Consider the following 20894-nt stretch of genomic DNA (forward strand, 5'->3'; position numbering starts at 1 on the left):
TCTCTTTTCTAGTCCTAATTCGCCTGCTGCGAATTTTCAGCGTTTCAAAAAATATCTGGCCAACACTTTAAAAGAAAGTTTCTTTTTAACTTTTTCTTTATATTATCCACAATGTTACTCTGCCTCCCTCTAGTGGTTATCAGGCAAAAAACTGTTTTCATCCAGAAGTGCGCAGCCAACCTAGAGTGTCGGGGGTGGGGGGGAACTGATGCTGTGTCTCTGTCTGCCTGTATGTACGTGTTCTGTGTCCTTGTGGGGCACAGGTGTCTTTCGAGAAATCACCCAATCAATTTGGAGCATAAATTTCTAAACTAAAAAGGTACGCTGAATTTATGTTAGATGAAATTAAAGTCTGTGCTGAAATTCCCTGGAACTGAGAATAAAATCTCAATAAAAGACATATTCGGCTGGATCAGGGTTATCACACCCCCACTCCAGTCCCGTCCCTCTAGTCGTGTTTATGGCTGAGTTGAAGCTTTCTGAGCGATCCCAGTGGGTGCTGGGGGCCTTGGGTAGCCTGACTTAGTGTGAAGTGATTACTCGAGGAACCATCTGTATCCCAGGCACCAGCCGCACAGACTGAACGCTGCCCAGGACCTCACATTAACCCCTTCCAGACCGTGACACCTCTTTCCTCAGCGCCTCGCGTCCGTAGCTTGTTATCGGTCACCGGTGTCTGTCTGATTTTGTATTCTGTCTTTTGCTTTATGTTTTTTTTAAGGGCCAATCATTTTGTTTTGAAGGCCAATTGTTTTACTGGGGTTTGGTGATGTGCAGCAGAAAATGGGGACTCAGTTACTGTCACAGTTTGGCTTTGCAAAGAGAACTTGGAGGCTGAAGTATATTATGGATTGGAGACCAGGGTGGCGGACAGAAATTAGCAAGGCACGGACCAAGAAGTGGGGAGGGCTGAAGGAGAGTGAGACTAATGGAAAGCCCTTTCCAGCAGCTGGCACAAACTCAACTAAATGATTTCCTTTTGTGCTGCCAGATCGGGTCATCACAAATTGAGACAAAATTGACTTGTGGTGGGTGGTGGAGAGGAGAGAGAACATTTAATGGGCGGCTTATCGCAAACACACCAAAGTAACACATCACCGAAATCGGGCAGCACTTATGCACATTTACAAATTTGGGTTACTCTGTCACTGGGGGCCCATCTTTTAGAAGTTCGGTACCCAATTGTTCACAGAATTAGTAACATTTCTTCATTATATAAAGATCATGTTTCACGTCCTATCATGCCCCTTCGCCCTAAGTAAAATTGTACTGCACATAATGTTATCCTTTACTCTTTCTGTGAGTTAATGATTCAGTGCCCACCCAGCGGGAGAGGGTGAACGGCTAAGTGCTGGATAGTGGGTGGTGAAGTGGTGGTTATTTTCGCCCCCCCACCCCCAACTCTTGATTGACAGCCAGCCTGGGTCAGCACGTGGCTTTGACGTCGGTGGAGGTGTCACATTTTATAAGAAATCACCAGAGTGGCGAGTGAAAAGCTGCAAATCCCTCAGCACGATCCCAGCGCAGAATTGCCCGCTTCCCAGTGATCAGCGTATCTCGGCGCACAGTCTGCTCCGGTCACTCGATTCAGAAACTACAAAGTGTCCCGCAGCGGGGCTGGTCCTGAGCAGGGAACATTCAGCTGGTTGATTTTTTTTTGTACATTTAACGTTAAGCTGAGCTTGCTTTTGGACTTTTTTTTGTTGGTCCGTGGCGAGTGCCGGGAGGTGGGAAACTGAGAGAGCGCGATGGAGCTGTCTACAACCTCAAGTGCTGAATGGAAGCTGTTCACCGCGAACATTGCTGACCTGTACTGGGGGCTGGCGTTCAACGCCACTTTTAGCCACAACGGGAGCCTGAACAACAGCTCGGAGCCGGTCAAGAGCACCACATCCACGGTCATCGCCATCGCCATCACAGCGCTTTACTCGGTGGTGTGTGTGGTCGGGATCATTGGCAATTTCCTGGTCATGTACGGGATTGTCAGGTAGGAGGCGATTCCTTCCCATAAGGTATCCTGTCGATTTTACCCTGACCGTCAGCAGAGCGAGAAACAGAGCTACACAGAAAGATCCCACCGAGACAATGGCATCTGGCGCATTGCCAGTTGTATTTCAGCATTAACACCTCCCACCATAATGTTTTCTCAGTTACCCCTTTATCTTCTATGTACTTGTCACCCTCCCAATGTCCCCATTGCCCACACTTCGGAAATTGTCACTGACCACAAGCTGGTGTTTATAGGAATTTAAGATTACCTTTTAAAATGTTGTCTAATAAAAATAAGCGTGCAGAACTGGAAGCTATTTAATCAAGCAGGTTTTTAGAATGTTTTGGCCATGAAATCAACGAAGTAACTAAAATTGTGTGATGAAAAGTTTGAACTTCAATAAAAAAAATTGCTACAATTCCAACTCTGTTTCCCTGACTTAATGTTCAGTGCCATCTTTACACCATTTCACTCGAATCCGGCTCCTGAACCTAATCATAGAGTCATATAGCATGGAAACAGACCCTTCGGTCCATCTAGTCCACGCGGATCAATGTTCCCAAACGAAACTAGTCCCACTTGCCTGCGTTTGGCTCATATCCCTCCAAACCTTTGCTATTCATGCACTTATCCAAATGTCCTTTAAAAGTTGTAACTGTATCTGAATCCACCACTTCCTCCGGCAGCTGATTCCACACATGAACCACTCTCTGTGTTAAAATGTTGTCCCTCCAGTGCATTTTAAAATCTTTCCCTCATCTTAAAAATATGGCCCCTAGTTTTGAAGTCCCCCATGCTAGGGAAAAGACCTTTGCACTTCACCCCATCCATGCCCCTGATGATTTTCTATAAGTCATTCCTCAACCTCCTACTCTCCAGCGAAAAAATGTCTCAGCCAATCTAGCCTGTTTTTACAACTCAAGCCCCTCATTCCCGGCAACACCCTGGTAAATTTTTCCTGAACCCTCTCCAAATTAATAATATCCGTCCTATAACAGAGCGACCAGAATTGTACACAGTACTCCGACGTCCTGTACAACCTCAACATAATATCCCAGCTGCTATGCGCAAAGGTCTGAGCAATGAAGGGAACCGTGCCAAACGCCTTCTTAACCATTCTGTCTACCTGTGATGTAAATTTCAAAGAATTATGTACCTGAACCCTTAACTCTGTCTGTTCTATAGGGGAACATTTATGATCTTTTTTTTGAAGTTGTTTACCCGCCGCTCCTTGCTCAGCAACAAGACATTAACTTGCAGCTACTGCGCTGCATCAGGATGCCTTACTATCCCATTCAGTCAGTTGCTGAACCGTCCCTAAAAGTTGGAGGGACTGAGCACTGAGTGTTAGGTTTGTGACATCTAGAATCTGGAATATTGCCTAATCATTTCGCTGATACTTTCTTCCCAAAGTTCATCCTTTATAAACAAAAACAAAGAAGAAACCCGGTAGCCTATGTTTCGCTCTTGGCTGAGGTCCAGGTCACCTTTGGACTTGCCCGCAACTCAATATCAATATTTGGAATACCTTCGCCCCGATTTCCTCCACAAGTGAATGTGGCATTCGATTCTATCTGAATGTAGCCAATGTTGACTACATGCCTATGTCTGCTTAATCTAAAGTCAACTCTTCAACAGGTCGAACAAGAGGTCTGTTCGGAATTTGAGATTCCATGACAACGGTGTACACACCAGGTACAGATCTACAAACTCCCACACAGCTGCCTCTGAATATAGAGACTATCGACGCAGATTAGTTTATTGCCACACACGCACGTTTAAACATGTATATACCCATTAACACAAACCCAATACATACCAACACAATCACTAACAGACACACACGAACACACCACAATCAATATAAGCACACCCCTAAAAGATACAAACGCAGCCATACAGAGTTACATATCGATTCAAGCACACGGACAAGCACATCAGCACAGCCTCAAACACACACATCAACTCAAGTGAGCGTACGTGTGTACATATAACACACGGGATCTCACAGATACCTGAAACAATCGCACAGACATTCTACATTAACACATGCTGGACATATCAAAATATTGTTCTTTAAAAAAAACTGCAAACACTAATGGAAACACCTATATACCATTCAACACGGAGATCACTGTACAAGACCATTCCGGTATCTCACATCAGCCAATGTTGTTCTGATTGGAAACTGATAGTTTAATGTGTTGTGCAACCCAACTGAAATAGCTGTTTAAAACTGCCACATCCATTAGCACTGTACGGCAGTCTGGGCATATACGCCTGAAGATAGAGAATTATAAAATACTGTAAATATTATTCCTCACCTCGCAGTTTATTTGGTAACGAACTGGACATCACAATGCTTATCCGAGTCCCAGTTTTATCACTCGGGATAGGGCTACAGAAAGTCTAGAACCACAATCCTTATATCTGCAAAGGTGCGCGTCTGTGAAACTTCAGTGGAAATACGAGGGTTATTAGGCAGATTCTCCCAATAGAAAATGTGTATGAACTTTGCAAATAGGCAGAAAAATGTGCAGGAACAGTAGCACAGCTTAAAGCTCAGATCTGGAACTGCAAGATTTTGTTCAGTTTCGCAAACCTGTTTTCAAACGCAGCTCTTATATGTCCGAGACTATGATAACAAAATGATAAACCAGTGCAGTCAGAAGCGAAGACATTTCGATTAAGGTTACATTGCTGGTTTTAGAAGATAGCCAAGTACCCGAATCCACTTATACAAAGATGCAAGGAAAGGAGGAAAGCACCAAAAACCCGAAAGAAAATACTGGAAGCCTGCCAAAGGCAACATCTGAAAAACACAATTTGATGTTTCAGGTGCAACCTTACTGTGATGAAAGGCCTCATGTTAACTTGTCATTCCTTTTCAGATGTTGCTGGACTTGTATGACCTTCAGCCTTTGTCTAGCTTCCAAATGTTCACTTTAGGGCATCTGGAGTTGGTGGGGAACATTACCGTCAATGAGTCTTTGCTGACCGATTCTGCGGAATTACCAAGGCTTCAATACACAGTTCTTGGTAATCATGCTAGCCATAAGCTTTGATGGCCATACCCTTTAATTTGTACATATGTCATGGATAGCCTAATTGAAAGCACGTTCTGTTCTATGTTAATAGATAGTGGATTCAAGTCCCATTCTGGAGATTTTCGCACATAATCCAGCCTGACACTCCAGCATAGCACTGAGAGAATGTTTCATTGCAACCTTTTGAATGTGATGTCAAACCTGGGCCGCATCTATCGTTTCAGGCAGACCCAAAAGATCCCATGACACAATTTTGTAGAAGACAAGGGGAGTACTGCCAGGTATCCCTGCCAATATTCATCCCTCTACCAACCTTACAAAGAAACTGACTCTCTGATCATTACAAAGCCATTGCTATTTTTGGGTTCTTGCTATGCACAAATTGGCTTCCTGGTTACACACATTACAACAATGACTACACTGCAGAAGTACTTCACTGGGTGTGAAATACTGATACATCCTGACGCTGTGAAAGACAGTCTGTAAATGCAAGTCATTTCTAAACATCAATTATTGCAATTCTCTGAATATCATTGGATTATATATGAAACTGTTGTCTCGGCCTTTCAGAGTGTGTACATTTGTATGAATCACAACTGAACTGATGATCCATGTTTCCAATGTTCCTTTATGGTGTTTCTTGTAATAGTTATACAAACTGGAACAGGTGTAAAAATGGAACATTCATTTCTGTGTCAATATATACTCTGCACATGCAAGGTACATAAGAACTAGTCAGTTGCTTGCAAGTCACTTTTTTGTTTTCTGAGAATAGATTGTATTGGACCTGTGGCTTATAATCACTCTCGGCCTCCTGTTTTCCTCCTGTCTGTGGTAGCCTAATTAATAAAGTTTAATTCCTTTCATTAATTAACAATTCCAATATTGTTATGTTCAGAGGTAATTGAAGGTGAACTAGACATAGTTTTTCATCAAGTAATTCCTTTGGAGTGCACAATTGCAAAATGCCACAGTTGCTGTTAAAAAGGTAAATGCAACATCTGTGCTCAGAAAGCAGTACAAGCAACAAATTAGATTACTAACCAGCTCATATGATTTTAGGTGGCTATGTTTAAGGTGAACATTGTGTAGTTTACCAGTAGGTACTCACTACTCTTTGAATAGAATCATAAAACACTCACAGCATAGAAAGAGGCTACTTGGCTTATTGTAATGGTCAGAGAATAGTGCCAAGAAAGCTGTTATAGCACCTGAGCAGGTAGACAGGAGCCGCAGTTTAATGTTTCATTTGAAAGTGGTATATTTGACAATGGAGCATCTTCTGTACTGCACTGTAATAGAATATGTTTTCATGGTCATGTATATAACTCAGGCTTTTGACAGAGAAGCAACATTTAAGGCAAACTGACACAGAGTCTCCAGATCTTTTTCTCTGAATTCATTTTCTTTAAAGAAAACAATGTCATTATTATGAGATAAGGAGTTAGAGTAAATTGGTTTGATGTACAGGGGGAATCACATAAAAATAATGTCAAAAATAGATGAATAGGATCGATAAAATCCTTGGCTGGCATCATTCATACAATGGAGATTTTAGCCACCACTGAAGCTCTCAACTACCGATTTAACGGGAGACATAGAAAATGCTTCCATTTGTGACGGCTGAAATCTCCCAACAATGTGAATTTATCAAATGTTTTATGCAAAGGAATACGAAGTACAGAAGATTTTTTAAAAATCCATTCCTTTTTTTCCAAAACACTTTCCCTTTGTCTGATAATGATGACTCTTACCTTATTCTAAGTCCATGGTCATCAGACACTATTAACTTCACCACTAAAATGGCCAGGTGAAATATGTTAACTTAACCTGTTGTCAAGGAAAGTCCAAGGGCCCTCTGTGGTGCAATGATAGTGCTCCCTACCCCTGGACTGAGTACTACAGGTTCAAGTCCTATCTGTTCCAGAGGCGTGTAACAACATTTTGGGACAGGTTGGTTAGAGAAATAAGTTATTTTTTTTTAGAAAAAAAGGTTAATTCAGGGAATCTTACGGTACAGTGGTAGTGCCCTACATCTGGATCAGGAGACCTAGGTTCAAGTCCCACCTGCTCCAAAGCTGCGTCATAACAGGTTGATTAAAGTATGGACAGGTTTGAACAGGTTGGTTAAAGTACAGATAAGGTTAATCAATTGTGTGTTGTCATATCTGAGCCTGATTTTGTCTAAGGCACATCTCTGAATTTGTATCCCAGTAGATGTCTTCAATGGATAGCAATCAGGAGCAAGAACCCTCTCTCAGATATTGCCTACAAATGCTGCCAATTGCAGTGGTCTAACTTGCTATGATTGCTGGGAGCTAACGCAGGGCCAGTGAGATTCAGTTCTTCAAGCCCTTACAGCTTAGAGGTTCTGTGTTATGCTGGAGAGCATATTCCCTCACAGGACCATCAAGACAGGCAACTAGGAGCCATTCACTTCTATTTCTTTTATGAGCAACATATTATTACAAATTAGTCTGTACAGCCAAAACCGAAATAATACTGGAATGTGTTTCATTGTGGCAAGGAAGCAGAGCTAAAGGAAAAAAGAACTTGCATTTATACAGTACTTCTCATGACCTACAGGATATCGCAAACTGCTTTCCAGCCAATAAGGTGTAGATACACTGTCAATATAATTTCAAAAATGTGTGGTAAAGCACCAGTACAGTGACTATTAGAATGAGCTAACATTTATTACCTGCAATCAGTATATCAGACTAAATCTCAACTTAAATAAATAATTGATTCATGACATAGGCAGGAGATAAATGATCTACCATGTTTGAAATTACATTTCTAAATTACCTGGCAACCTTCATCCTGATTTCAGCATTACCACTTGGGGATATTAATGAGTCAAATGGGAGAATTGTCACTAGGGAGTACTGGGTGGCAATCGTTCAATTTTGCATTTCCGAGGATGTTCCCACTAATTTGCTTGTATCTTATCAACTGTCACATCATTTGACAAACCCAATTAAAGAGCCTTTTACAAATCATTCAATTCACAAAATATTGATACAACCCAGTGATCTTTATATTGGTGTTCAGAATTTCAATTAGACATTATCTCATGTCTGCAGTCCATAAGGCTGTAACCAAATGCACTCAGAAGCTCTCTGGGGATCTGACGCTGTCAGAAACAAATTGCTTCACGATAAGCCAGACATTCAAGTGCATTTGTGGCCAAACATTTCTAAATTTCACCTTTGATATTTAAATCAAAGTCAATTTGAAATCAATGCTGTTCTTTTTAAAAAGCCATGGTTCGGAGGGTAGTTGGTGTCATAAATGAAGACACAGAAACATTGGTGTTTTGAATGATATGATGCACCTTCATTGTTCAAATATTTTGGATGGAATGAAATTTTGATGTGAATTCAGAATAGGGACATTTGGAAGAGAATGAGGTAGGGCATTTACAAGATCAACAGAAAATTCTGGAAGCCCTTAGCAGGTATCATGAGTGGAGAGAGAAACAGAGTTAATGTTTCAGGCTGCCTTTCTCTATTCAGTTCAAATTTACTGCCTTCTCTGTCTCTGTAACTTTTTTTTACTCTTTTGACAGCATTTTCTTATCCTTCATTCTCTTTTTTTCAAGCTTTTGTATTTCTCTTTGTCCTTCATCTTGTTCTCTTTTCCTTCAGTTCATATTGCTTTATTTGTGCCAGGGTCTGAGCCAACTTAGCCTGTCTTTTACAAAAACAGAAGTTGCTGGAAAAGCTCAGCAGGTCGGGCAGTACATCTGTGAAGAAAAAATCAGAGTTAATGTTTCGGGTCCGGTGACCCTTCCTATCTTGATTACCATTTTCTTCCTCCTGTAAGAAGCCCTCACTTTTGTTACAACCTCCACAGAGATTATTACTGTTTAAAAGGAAATTTAAAATTATGGTTAATAACTGAAAAAATAACTTAAGGTTTCATATCTTAATTTTTACTGTAACAAATAACTAAAAGCACAATTGATGAAACACTGAGATAACAAGGTGTAGAGCTGGATGAACATAGCAGGCCAAGCAGCATCAGAGGAGCAGGAAGGCTGACGTTTCGGGCCTAGACCCTTCTTCAGAAATACTATTTTCTTTTGTGGATAACTTATAACTAAACCATAGAGGGTGGCATTCTCTTTGTATGCTGATCACCCATCATCCATTTCAGCAAACAGTACATGGTTACTCTCAAGAGTTTTCCATATTGCAGTTTTACTGAGTAGCAAAGTTGACAGTCTCCAGGCAATTTCCTCCTTTTTTGTAGAGTTCCTTGATTACACTTCCAGCAGTAAAGCATATTCTGATTCTTCTTCTTCTTCCCCTTGATTTGTTGGGACAAATAATCCAGAATCCTTAGACAGCTGCAGCTTGCATCTCTTCAGTTGAAGATCATCTTCCTCCCAAATGTGGCTGTAGTGACTCTCAAATTTAAAAGCCTCTCCTCTTTGCTGATCACACAGGTCTCTACTGTTTGTTGTAATATTCATTGATGTGCAGAGAAGGCTATAACCTGAGCTCAAAAATGACTTCCTCTGCTCTCTTCCCATAACAACATGAGACACAAAAAAAAATTCATTCAGGTTGAAATGACAACAAGCTATTTTTAGTAAGAGTATCTTAGTATTTGGATCAAAATTGGAGAAATGGAGTTGAAATACAGAACTGCCTTGATCTGACTGATTGGCAAGGCAGGTTCAGGGGGCTGAGTGGTCTACCCCTGTCCTTATTGCCCTTTATTTCTCAGATATATGGTTTTCAAAAGTGATAAATGATGGAATGGAACAGTTTCAAATTAGGATCTCTTGTTTTTAAATCCAAAACCATAGGTCAAGTATAGTATTATTAGACACAGGGTAAGGTTTTCTACAGCATTGCCTAATAAAGACTTTACAAGAATATTCATACAGCACAGATTGGACATTTAGATATTTCCTTCATCCATCCCATTGTGGGCTCTTGAGCAAGAAACGCAAACCAGGAATTTTTTTAATCTAATTTTAACTGGGAACTGGATTACATGTCAATAAACATTGGATCCTCAGTTATAGAGAAGATTCTCAACCTGTCAATCTGGACTGGTTTTGATTCCATGGCCCAGAGAAAGAAGGTCAGTAATGATTTCTTCTTATCACCCAATGATTTATATTGATAAGGTTTTGATACAGGGCGTTGGAATCTGATATGCAAAGTGATGTGATGTAACAAACCGCTAGGGTACAAGTTACAGCTGCCAATTGTCACCAGCTGTTGCTCAGTGGGTAGCACTCACTCCATTGCTCAAAGGTTATGGATTTAAGCCCCAGTCTAAATACAGAAGTCCAGGATAGCGCTTCAGTATAGTACTAAATGACTGCTGCAGTATTGGAAGGACTAGATATCAAAGTGAAGTGGCTTTTGCCACCTTGGGTAGATACAGTAAACTTTGGTTTTAATCAGCACCTTATGAACTGGCAGTGTTGATAAACCAGCAAAAAAAACCCCAAAATACCAGATGTTTACTATATTATTGTGATCTCTGCGGTGTCCAATAGTCAGCTGAACGTGTGAGTGAAATGGCTCTCTCCCAGAAAGTTTTATTTAAGGCAAAGTAATATTATTGTTAAGTTATTTTTTGCTGTAAATATAGTACTTTTAAAAAATCTGTGCCATCATTTTGAAGAACAGGGGAGTTCTGCCCAGTATCTTGGGTAACATTTGTTCTACCTGCACCATAACTTTAAAAAAATTGTAGGTACTAATATCTTGCTTTTTGATGGAACTTTCTGCATGCAAATTGGTTGCTGCATTTCCTCCATTCTAACAATGACCACAGTTCAAAATTCCTTCATTGATTGTAAAGTGCTTTGGGATGTGTGGAAGGAAAAGGAAATGAAATTAAAGTCTTTCAGAAGTGACAATGTGCTTTCAAGCAATGGTGTTTGCATTTTTTTTTCTTTATCCATTCACGGGATGAGGGCATCGCTGGCTAGGCAGCATTTATTGCTCATCCCTAATTGCCCAGAGGGCAGTTCAGAGTCAACCACATTGCTGTGGGTCTGGAGTCACATGTAGGCCAGACCAGGTAAGGATGGCAGTTTCCTTTCCTAAAGGACATTGGTGAACGAGATGGGCTTTTCCTGACAATCGACAATGGATTCATGGTCATCATTAGATTCTTAATTCCGGATATTTATTGAATTCAAATTCCATCATCTGCCATGGAGGGATTCAAATCCGGGTCCCCGGAATATTATCCGGGTATGTGGATTAACAGTCCAGCAATAATATCGCTAGGCCATTGTCTACCTTAGTTTGTGAAATTACCCTGATATATAATGGTAAACCCAACTGGAGTCTCTCTGATCATAGGTAAACCCTGTCCAGAATTTTTCTCCATTTTGCATTCAATAGGATCAAGGACTAACAGGGAATCTTCTTCTAATGTCTCTTGTTTTCTCATTCAATTTTTGTCTTTTTTTTTGCTTTGGGAACCAACTGAAATGACTAGTTATGCAGAGTTCCAAAGTAATCTCTTTTTTTTTGCACACAGCTGTTAAAATTCTTGATTTTTTCTTCCTTCATCCGTAATTTACAGTATGAATTCATCATGGTTGAAGAGACATGTTTGTCAACCTCTTTAGTAAACACTGACACAGCCAACTTTTCTGTGTTTAAACAACTTTATTCTGAGTAGGAGAGTGAGGGAGAGAAAAGAGAGTAGAAGAGGCAAAGGGAAGGAAAGTGAGAAGGAGAGGGAGTAGGTGAAGTGAGAAAGAGGAAGCAGGAGAAAGATGGAGAGAGATCAGAGATAGAAAGAAGAGAGAGGGAGCGATAGAAAGAATATGTGAATGGGAGAAAGGGAAGGAAAGGGAAAGATAGAAGGAGCAGAAGAAAGAGGGAGAGAGAGGACAGTGGAGGAGAAAGGAGGGGCAAAATAAAGAAAGAAGAAAGGAAAAGGGAAAGAGCAAAATGGTCAGAGAGTGAAATTGGGCAAGATAAAGGGATAGAATGTCAGAGAGGGAAAGAATGAGAAGAGAGAAGCAAAGGAAGAGGGAATGGGAGTGGGAAATGAAGGGAAAGAGGCAAAAAAGCATGAAAGAAAGGAGAGTTAAAAAGAGGGAGATACAAAATAAGAGCGAGAGGGAGCAGGGGATACAGAGAGAGGGGATACAGAGAGAGGAAACAATAGTAGAGAGAAAGAAGGGAGAAAGAGAGGAGAGAAAGGGAGAGGGAAGCAGTAAATAAAGAGAGTAAACTGAACAAAAAGGGAAAAAGAGAAAAGGAGATGGAAAGGTAGAGAGGGGTGTGGCAAAGAGAGAGGGAGAGAGAGTGCAGAAAGATAGAGAGGGGGAGAAGGAGAGAGTGGAGAAAAAGGGAGAGAGTGGAGAAAAAGAGAGAGTCAAAGAAAAGAAAGGGAATAGCCTGTAGCAGCATTCAGTGGGAAGTGGTTTAGTGTGGAAGTCAACCTGTACACTTTACAGGGAGATGCAGGCCCCATGTCCTATCCTGGACAAATCCTACTCTGCCATCTCCCCATGCTCACTGATCTACACTGGCTCCTGAGGATCCAACATTTCCCATTTCACATTATCTCCCTTTGAGTAGCTGTCCCTCTCTATCAGCCTTACGCACTTCACCTTTCATTTGTAGTCCTGCATTTTTTGCCCTTTTCACCTCAGCCAGGCCTTCAACTGCCCATCTTCTGGTATTCCCTCCCTACAACCATCTCCACTGTCCCCTATGATTTCCTCACTCAATTTAAGAACTTTCTTAAAATCCATCTGACTCAGATTTGGTTCACCTCTCATAATATTTCCTTTTTGATTATTTCTTGGTGTAGTACTTTTTAAAGGCATTAAATAAACGCAAATTGTTGCTGAGGATTTTTTGGTGTTGTGAAAGTCAAGTAGAATTCAGCCCCTGGTTAATCTTGGGTGGTGAAGAATGGAGTTGATTTTAATTCCTTCAAAGGTCAAATGGGAAAGAACTCTTGGATAAACCTGAAACTCTGAAGCAGAGCCAGAAAAGTTTGGGAATATTCAACAGTCCCATAAACATCTGAAAAGTGAATCAATGGTTTAAACACTAGGGGCATTTATCCTTCCTGAGTGAAGAACACTACATAACATTCTTTTTTTTGGTGGCCCTTCTATCCTTTTCTCACATTTTCTCATTTTCATTGTGGGGAACTGGGCAAGATTTGCATTTATGATGCAATTCTAGTTACCCTAAGAAGATGCTAGTGATCCCTCTTCTTGAATCTTTTCCCTTCATTGCATTTTAATACAACTGAGTGGTTTATTAATAGAAAGCAGTTAAGAGTCAACCTGATTGGTATCAGACTGGAGCTTTATGTAGGCCCAGACTGGGCAAGGATAATAGGTTTCCTTCTCTTTTGGCTCACATTAATGAATCAGTTGGAACTTTACAAAAATCCAACAACTTCCAGGTCAATTGTACAAATATTAGTCTTTTATTTCTAGATTTTACTGTTGTTGGTTCAGACTTGCTGCAGTTGCAGCTCATTTACCTTTACCTCAGAAGCATGCCTTCATTCAGTAATATCATGTATCTGACCTTGGTTGTAAGCTCTTTGCATCAAGAGTAAGCAAGAAATACTTCTTGATTGTCCGAAGCATCAATTTCACCTCACAGCAGAATGTCAAGTAACCACATGATAACTGTAAAATATAGAAGGCAATTTATGGCACAGTAACAGCTCTTCTTATTTCACTATAAATCTGAAGAAACACTGGCATCTAGCCATATGAAGCAGCTTCTAATCAGTTTGTTGTTGCATTAATTTCTGTAATTGACTGCACTTTTTTATGGTGCAATCTGCCAAAGCAAAGTGATTGTTAAAGCTGCTTCATAAATAGTTCTAGTGCATGGCAAAATGATGCTTCTTGCCATGTCATACTCTGAAATTAATGATTTCAATTAGTATCAATGATTTTACAAGAGGAAATCTTAATTTCCAATCCCTCAGTGTGAAACCAGCTCATACCAAAGACCAAAATGTAAACACAATTCTCGTCTTTTGAGGCAGAAATGTGGAGGTTTGTGTCTCACTCCAGAGGATTGTACACATAACCTAAGCCAATCCTCCTGTTCAAGACTGAGGAAGTTCTACACTGTCATATGTACCAGCTTTCAATGAGATGTGAAATAAAGGCACCATTTATCCTCTTGCCTGGACATAAATGACCCTGCCACATTTGCTGCGTTATAAGTACTTCTCACCTTTCTCCCAGTTCTTTTGTTAATTATCAGAAATCTAACCCAATCAGAAGTGGAAGCCACTCTTACTAAATTGCGTAGAGCCCTGCATAATGTGTTCCCATTATTAGTTTCAGCAACATTTTAAAATGGCTGAATGATTGTCTTAAGATATCACAAACTGGATTGGACTAAAACATGTGGCCAATATACAAAAAAATGCACATATAAAGGAAATTCAATGTCAGGTATATGATTTTGGAAGCTTTTCAGATAGCTTGCTCATAAAATAAGAGAAATGGATGGCATCTTAATTCCAATCAATCCTCCACTTGTTCTGTTAAGGCATTAGATTTTGTTAAAGAACAATTTCCTGGACAAAGCAAAGAGTGGATTCAGCTTAGCTTTGTCCCCATTTCCTGTCCTATCAAACCCATTGCCTGTGACTCAAAGTACCAGAAAAATCTTTACCTGTTTGAGGCCACATCAATTGATTTTGGACTGATGAATTAGTCAAGTAGAGTTGTCAGTGGTGTAACAGCAATGCTGTCATCAAATACACATTGACATTAAAGGCCATTACATCTAATGAACATCTAAGGGTTGAATTAAGAGCTTTCTGATGGATGCCTGGAACATTTGCACCTCTAACTCAGAAGGGATGGATTTGAGCCTCACTTCCAAGACACAGCAGAAGATTAAGAACCCCCATGTTTCATTTTCTAGGTGAAAGTTTAAAGTGAGGTCCTGTCTCCTCACTCAGGAGAATGATGGCACTACTCAAAGAAGAGCTGGGGAGTTCTACTTTGGGTTGTGGGGCAAATATTCTCTCTCAACAATACTACTGAATCAGATTATCAGGTCATCACCACGTTGCCATTCGTGGGACATTTCAGTGTGCAAATTGGCTACTATATTTTGTATATTTCAACAGCAGTCACAAGGTCATAAAGCACTTGAGGAATGTTGAATTTGTGATAGATGTTGCTTAACTCCACTGGGCAGGGAGTCAGATGTACAATCCAACTGTAATTGCTGATTTGTACAGAGTTGGTTGACCACAACACAAATGGGACTTTAGTTGAGCTTGAGGGCCTCGAAGTGTAAAATTGGGATGATAATAAATAGTTTCATCCCCCTATTGTTTTTCAGTGACCATGGCTATGAAGTGCATGTTCACATGTAACAGAGATACAATAGTCAATGATGCAGTATGATTCTTTTTAATTCTTTCATGGAATTTGGGCAACATTTATTGCCCAGAGGACAGTTAAGAATCAACTATATTGCTGTGGGTCTGGTATCACATGTGGGCCAGACAAGGTAAGGCTGGCAAATTTCCTTCCCTAAGGGATCCAGATGGGTTTTTTATACATGGTTATCATTAGACTAGCTTTAAATTCATATTTGTTTTATTGGATAGAAATTTCAGTCATTTGTAAAAATAGTCCATGACCTCAGAACATCAGCTTGGGGTTCTGGATTACTGGCCAAGCGACTTTACTGCTACATCACACAGTAATGACCCAGTCCCTGATTTCACCTGCATGGGCGGAAATCCATCACCAGAAATGTCAGCCGCTGTGGGGAAAAGGAGAAAGGCGCTAGTTTATTCACAGACTAAACCCACTACCACACCTAATGCTTCTTCCTGTTCCTTCCTCAGATACACAAAAATGAAAACAGCCACCAACATTTACATCTTCAACCTCGCCCTGGCTGACGCACTAGCCACCAGCACACTGCCATTCCAGAGCGCCAAATACTTGATGGAAACGTGGCCCTTCGGCGAGTTGTTGTGCAAAACGGTCCTGTCAATCGACTACTACAACATGTTCACCAGCATCTTCACCCTGACCATGATGAGTGTTGATCGTTACATCGCTGTCTGTCACCCGGTTAAAGCGCTAGATTTCCGCACGCCCACCAATGCAAAGATAGTCAATGTTTGCGTGTGGCTCCTATCATCTGCCATCGGGGTCCCCGTTATGGTTATGGCTGTCACCAAACCCGGTGACAAAGGTGAGCACATAGTCAGTGTCTCTGCCCAGTTTGTGTGGCTGTGCACAGGTGTCATTTCCACATGACACTTTTCAAACAAAATCCGAAAGAACTGCGGATGCTGTGAATCAGCAACAAAAACAAAGTTGCTGGAAAAGCTCAGCAGGTCTGGCAGCATCTGTGAAGAAAAAAGAGTTACGTTTTGGGTCCGGTTACCATTCCTCAGAACTGGGGCTCCCCCAAACTTCCCCAGAGGTAGGTTCTTTACTCAGAGAGTGGTAGGGGCGTGGAATGCATTGCTGGAGAGGGTAGTGGAGTCAGCCTCTTTAGGGGCATTTAAGCACCTATTAGATAGGCATATGGATGATAGTATAAGGTAGGGGTAGAGGTTAGATAGACCTTAGGTTTAGGGTAAAATTATGGCACAACATTGTGGGCCAAAGGGCCTGTACTGTGCTGTACTGTTCTATGTCTTATGCTGCCAGACATGCTGAGCTTTCCCAGCAATTTCTGTTTTTGTTCACTTTTCAAGTGCGTTTGTGTGGCAGTATTTAACATGGAGCAGAGTCACCTTCCAGATTGCTGTGCTGCCGTACCTACCAGAAACATGCGTAAGGACCAATCAAAGCAATCATTAGCGGTGAGGAATTGATCTCTTTGGAGCAGACTTGGTTAACAGGCGAGTTCATTTGGCCTCCAGTTACAATCTGGAATGTGCTGCCGGACAGGGGCGATGGAAACAGATTTAATCCTAACTCTCCATATTACAGAAGAGGAGTTGCTGGATGTCTTAAAATGCATACATCCCAGGACCTGATCAGGTGTATTTCAGAACTTTGTGGGAAGCTAGGGAAGTGATTGCTCCCCCCACCCCCATGCTGAGATATTTTTATCATGGACAGCCACTGCTGAGGTGCCAGAAGACTGGAGATTGGCTAATTTGGTGCCATTATTTAAGAAAGGTGGTAAGGAAAAGCTGGAGAACTATAGAGCAGGGAGCCTGACAAGTGGTGGGCAAGTTGTTGGATGGAATACTGAGGATTAACATGTATTTGGAAAGGCAAAGACTGATTAGGGATAGTAAACATGGTCTTGTGTATGGGAAATCGTATCTCACTAACTTGATTAAGTTTTTTGAAGAAGTGACAAAATAGACTGATGAAGGTAGAGCAGTGGATGCTGTCTATATGGACTTCAGCAAGGCCTTCAACAAGGTTCCAAGTGGTAGACTGGTTAGCAAGGTTAGATCACATGGAATACAGGGAGAGCTAGCCACTTGGATACAAAATTGGCTTGAAGGTTGGATACAGAAGCTGGTGGTGGAGGGTTGCTTTTCAGACTGGAGGCCTGTAATCAGCAGTGTGTTGCAAGGATCATTGTTGGGTCCATTGGTTTTTGTTATTTACATAAATGATGTGGGTGTCAATGCAGGAGATATGATTAGCAAATTTGCAGATGATACCAAAATGGGTGGTGTGGTGGACAGTGAAGAAGCTTATCTCAGAGTACAATGGGACATTGATCAGATGGGCTGACAGGCCAAGGAGTGGAGTTTAATTTAGATAAATGTGAGGTGCTGCATTTTGGAAAGGGAAATCACAGCAAGACTTATACACTTACTGGTAGGGTCTTGAGGAGTGTTGCTGAACAATGAAACTTTGGGGTAGAGGTTCATAGTTCCTTGAAAGTGGAGTCACAGGTAGCTAAGGTAATGAAGAAGGCATTTGGTATACACCTTTATTGGTCATTGCATTAAGTATAGGAGGTGGGATGTCATGTTGCGGCTATTCAGGACATTGGTTTGGCCACTTTTGGAATACTGCATTCATTTCTGGTCTCCCTGCCATAGGAAGGATGTTATTAAACTTGAAAGAGTGCAGAAAAGATTTACAAGGATGTTGCCAGAGCTGGAGGGTTTGAGCTATAGGGAGAGGCTGAATAGGCTGGGGCTATTTTCAATTTTCCTGGAGCATTGGAGGCAGAGGAGTGACCTTACAGAAGTTTATAAAATGATGAGGGGCATGGATAGGGTAAATAGCCAAGCTCTTTTCCTCGGGATAGGGAAGTCCAAACCTAGAGGGCATAGGTTTAAGCTGACAGGGCAAAGCTATAATAGGAAACTAAGGGGCAACTTTTTCACGCAGAGGGTGGTGTGTGTGTGAAATGAGCTGCCAGAGTAAGGGGTGGAGACTGGTACAATTACAACATTTAAAAGGCATCTGGATGGGTACATGAATAGGAAGGGTTTAGAGGGATATGGGCCAAATGCTGGCAAATGGGATTCGATTAATTGAGGATATCTAGTCTGCGTTGATGAGTTGGACCGAAGGGTCTGTTTCGGTGCTGTACATCTCTATGACTCTATGGAACTCTCCATTTCAGTGTACATTCTGACCATCAGTGGTCAGTTCGGAGGATTTTAATTGTGACTCACATGTCATCAGGACAGCAACCACCTTTAAACAAGTAATTCACTTCCCCTTGCAGTCGACCTGCTGCCATCATGGGCAAGGACTTTTTGTGGGGTGGCTGCAATGTTTGACTGTATGAGAAAGAAGACAGTTTTAGTATGCACATTGAGGCCCTATGGTAACCCATTTATTCAGCAGTTGAACTTAGTGCTTCTTCACAGTTAAGTGACCTGTGATAGCTGGAGGATGCCACAGACGCTATGTAAATTCACGTCAACCGTTATCATTCGCATGGGTGTTTTCCCAGATGGGTTCATGGTTTGGAAGCTGATATCTCAGTAGAGAACAAATATTCCTTTAATATCCCTATCCAACCACAGAGTTGGGAATATCTGACGCTACAGAGACTGCTGCTTTTCAAGTAGAAAATGCACCACTATCTTCTCAAGGACAACTGAGGGAGCTGGGCAATGTATACTGATCTTGATAGCAAGCTCGAATTCCAAAAAAACCAATGTATGTATTTTTGAAAAATGCTGAAAACCTCATTTATTTGTATTTCTTCTTCTTTTCTTCTTCCCTTTCAGGGAATGTGATGTGTACCATACAATTTCCAGCTCCCACTTGGTACTGGGACAACATCACCAAAATCTGTGTCTTCATATTTGCCTTCGTGATCCCAGTCCTGGTCATTACCATCTGCTACGGCCTGATGATACTGCGTCTGAAAAGCGTCCGCCTCCTCTCGGGCTCCAAAGAGAAGGACAGGAATCTGCGGAGGATCACACGGATGGTTCTGGTGGTGGTGGCCATCTTCATCATCTGCTGGACCCCCATCCACATCTTTGTGATTGTCAAGACCCTGGTGGAGATCAACCCGAGCCCCTTAGTGACGGCCAGCTGGCATTTCTGCATCGCCCTGGGCTACACCAACAGCTGCCTGAACCCTGTACTCTACGCCTTCCTGGACGAGAACTTCAAGCGTTGTTTCCGGGAGTTCTGCTTACCCTTGCGCTCCAGGCTGGAGCAGAACAGCTTCACCCGAGCCAGGAAGTCCACCAGGGAGTCAGTCTGTGCCTGCACCCCGTCCGAGATGGTCAACAAGTCGGTATGACTAGGCGTGGACAAGTCCCGCAAGGGATCACACTGTAACAGGGGGCAGGACCTGAACACCGAAGTAACCCAAATCACGACTGAGTTTTAAAACAAAAGAAACTCTTTATGATTGTATTCAAAAGGAACCTCGACTGATTCGCCTCACATTTCAGGGGTATTCAGATCATGAGATCATGCTTTCAATTGATGAACGGAGAGAAAAATAATTGATTGCTCAGACACATTTAAAGGGCATTTGGACGGGTACATGGATAGGAAAAGTTTACAGGGATATGGGGCAAACGCAGGCAAATGGGACGAGCTCAGTTTAGGAAACCTGGTGGGCATGGACGAGTTGGGCCAAACGTCCGTTTCCGTGCCATCTGACTCTAAGGACAAATGACTCATCAATTATTGTTAATTAGAAATCATGCAGTTGTATACATATATTGTATGCAAATTTCCCTTGGCATAAAGGTTTTGAATTGTAGAAATAACAACAATTTGCATTTTAGAGCCTTTAAGTATAAGAGGTTCCAAAGCATTTCACAAGCATCATAAAACAAAATTTGACACAGAGCACCATGGGGATTCAGTGCTTCATCTTGCCTGGCTGTTGATGTTAAATATTTCCTGGCCTTTGACAGGAAAATTAGGAACTGAAAGCCATTCAGGTACAATACCACAATTATAAAACTCCTATTTGTGGCTCAAAACATGTTGAGCGAATGCATTATATGACCTGAATTCTGTAGGTATTTTTATGCAGTCACTGCAAACAAAATTTTACAAATCTTCTTGAAGGAATGTAAGCAGATTCATTTTTTCCCCTTCTTGTCGATCTGTTTCTGTTTAGAAAACTATGGAATTGTTTCCTTGAGTTTATTCTCAGCCCTGGAAACAAAATAATGAATGCATCTCTGTCAAATGGAGGAGAAGACAGAAGACACTGTTTATATTTCTCTTCTCAATTGCAAAAGTGAACAATTGAAATTCTACGGCTGCAGCAGATGTCAATAAGGATTTCATTGGTTAATATTTTATGTGCTGTACATTTGCCTGAAGTAATCGCTGTAAAGTGAGTTAAGATATTCCATATTGTATGTATTTCAGACATCATAAAATGCATTGATTAAAGAACTAGTCACGTTTTCTCCAG

At 41.4% G+C, this 20894-nt stretch overlaps 1 protein-coding gene across 1 annotated transcript; it reads left to right on the top strand.

Moving 5' to 3' along the window:
* Positions 1-1748: 1748 nt before the first annotated feature.
* Positions 1749-19754, top strand: LOC109910654 (delta-type opioid receptor-like). Its single transcript, XM_020509867.2, has 3 exons — positions 1749-1987; positions 15895-16250; positions 19228-19754. Exons 1-3 carry the CDS (start codon positions 1749-1751, stop codon positions 19752-19754), a joined length of 1122 nt encoding a protein of 373 aa, XP_020365456.2.
* Positions 19755-20894: the final 1140 nt, after the last annotated feature.

Source organism: Rhincodon typus, chromosome 27 (assembly GCF_021869965.1).
Source record: "Rhincodon typus isolate 14 chromosome 27, sRhiTyp1.1, whole genome shotgun sequence".
In the NCBI taxonomy this organism is placed as follows: Eukaryota; Metazoa; Chordata; class Chondrichthyes; order Orectolobiformes; family Rhincodontidae; genus Rhincodon; species Rhincodon typus.

Excerpts from the sequence above, each read along its gene's own strand:
- LOC109910654 (XM_020509867.2), top strand. The coding sequence starts at position 1,749 with ATGGAGCTGTCTACAACCTCAAGTGCTGAATGGAAGCTGTTCACCGCG. Across the intron at positions 1,988-15,894 it reads GTCATGTACGGGATTGTCAG|ATACACAAAAATGAAAACAG; the intron begins GTAGGAGGCGAT and ends TTCCTTCCTCAG. Across the intron at positions 16,251-19,227 it reads CACCAAACCCGGTGACAAAG|GGAATGTGATGTGTACCATA; the intron begins GTGAGCACATAG and ends CTTCCCTTTCAG.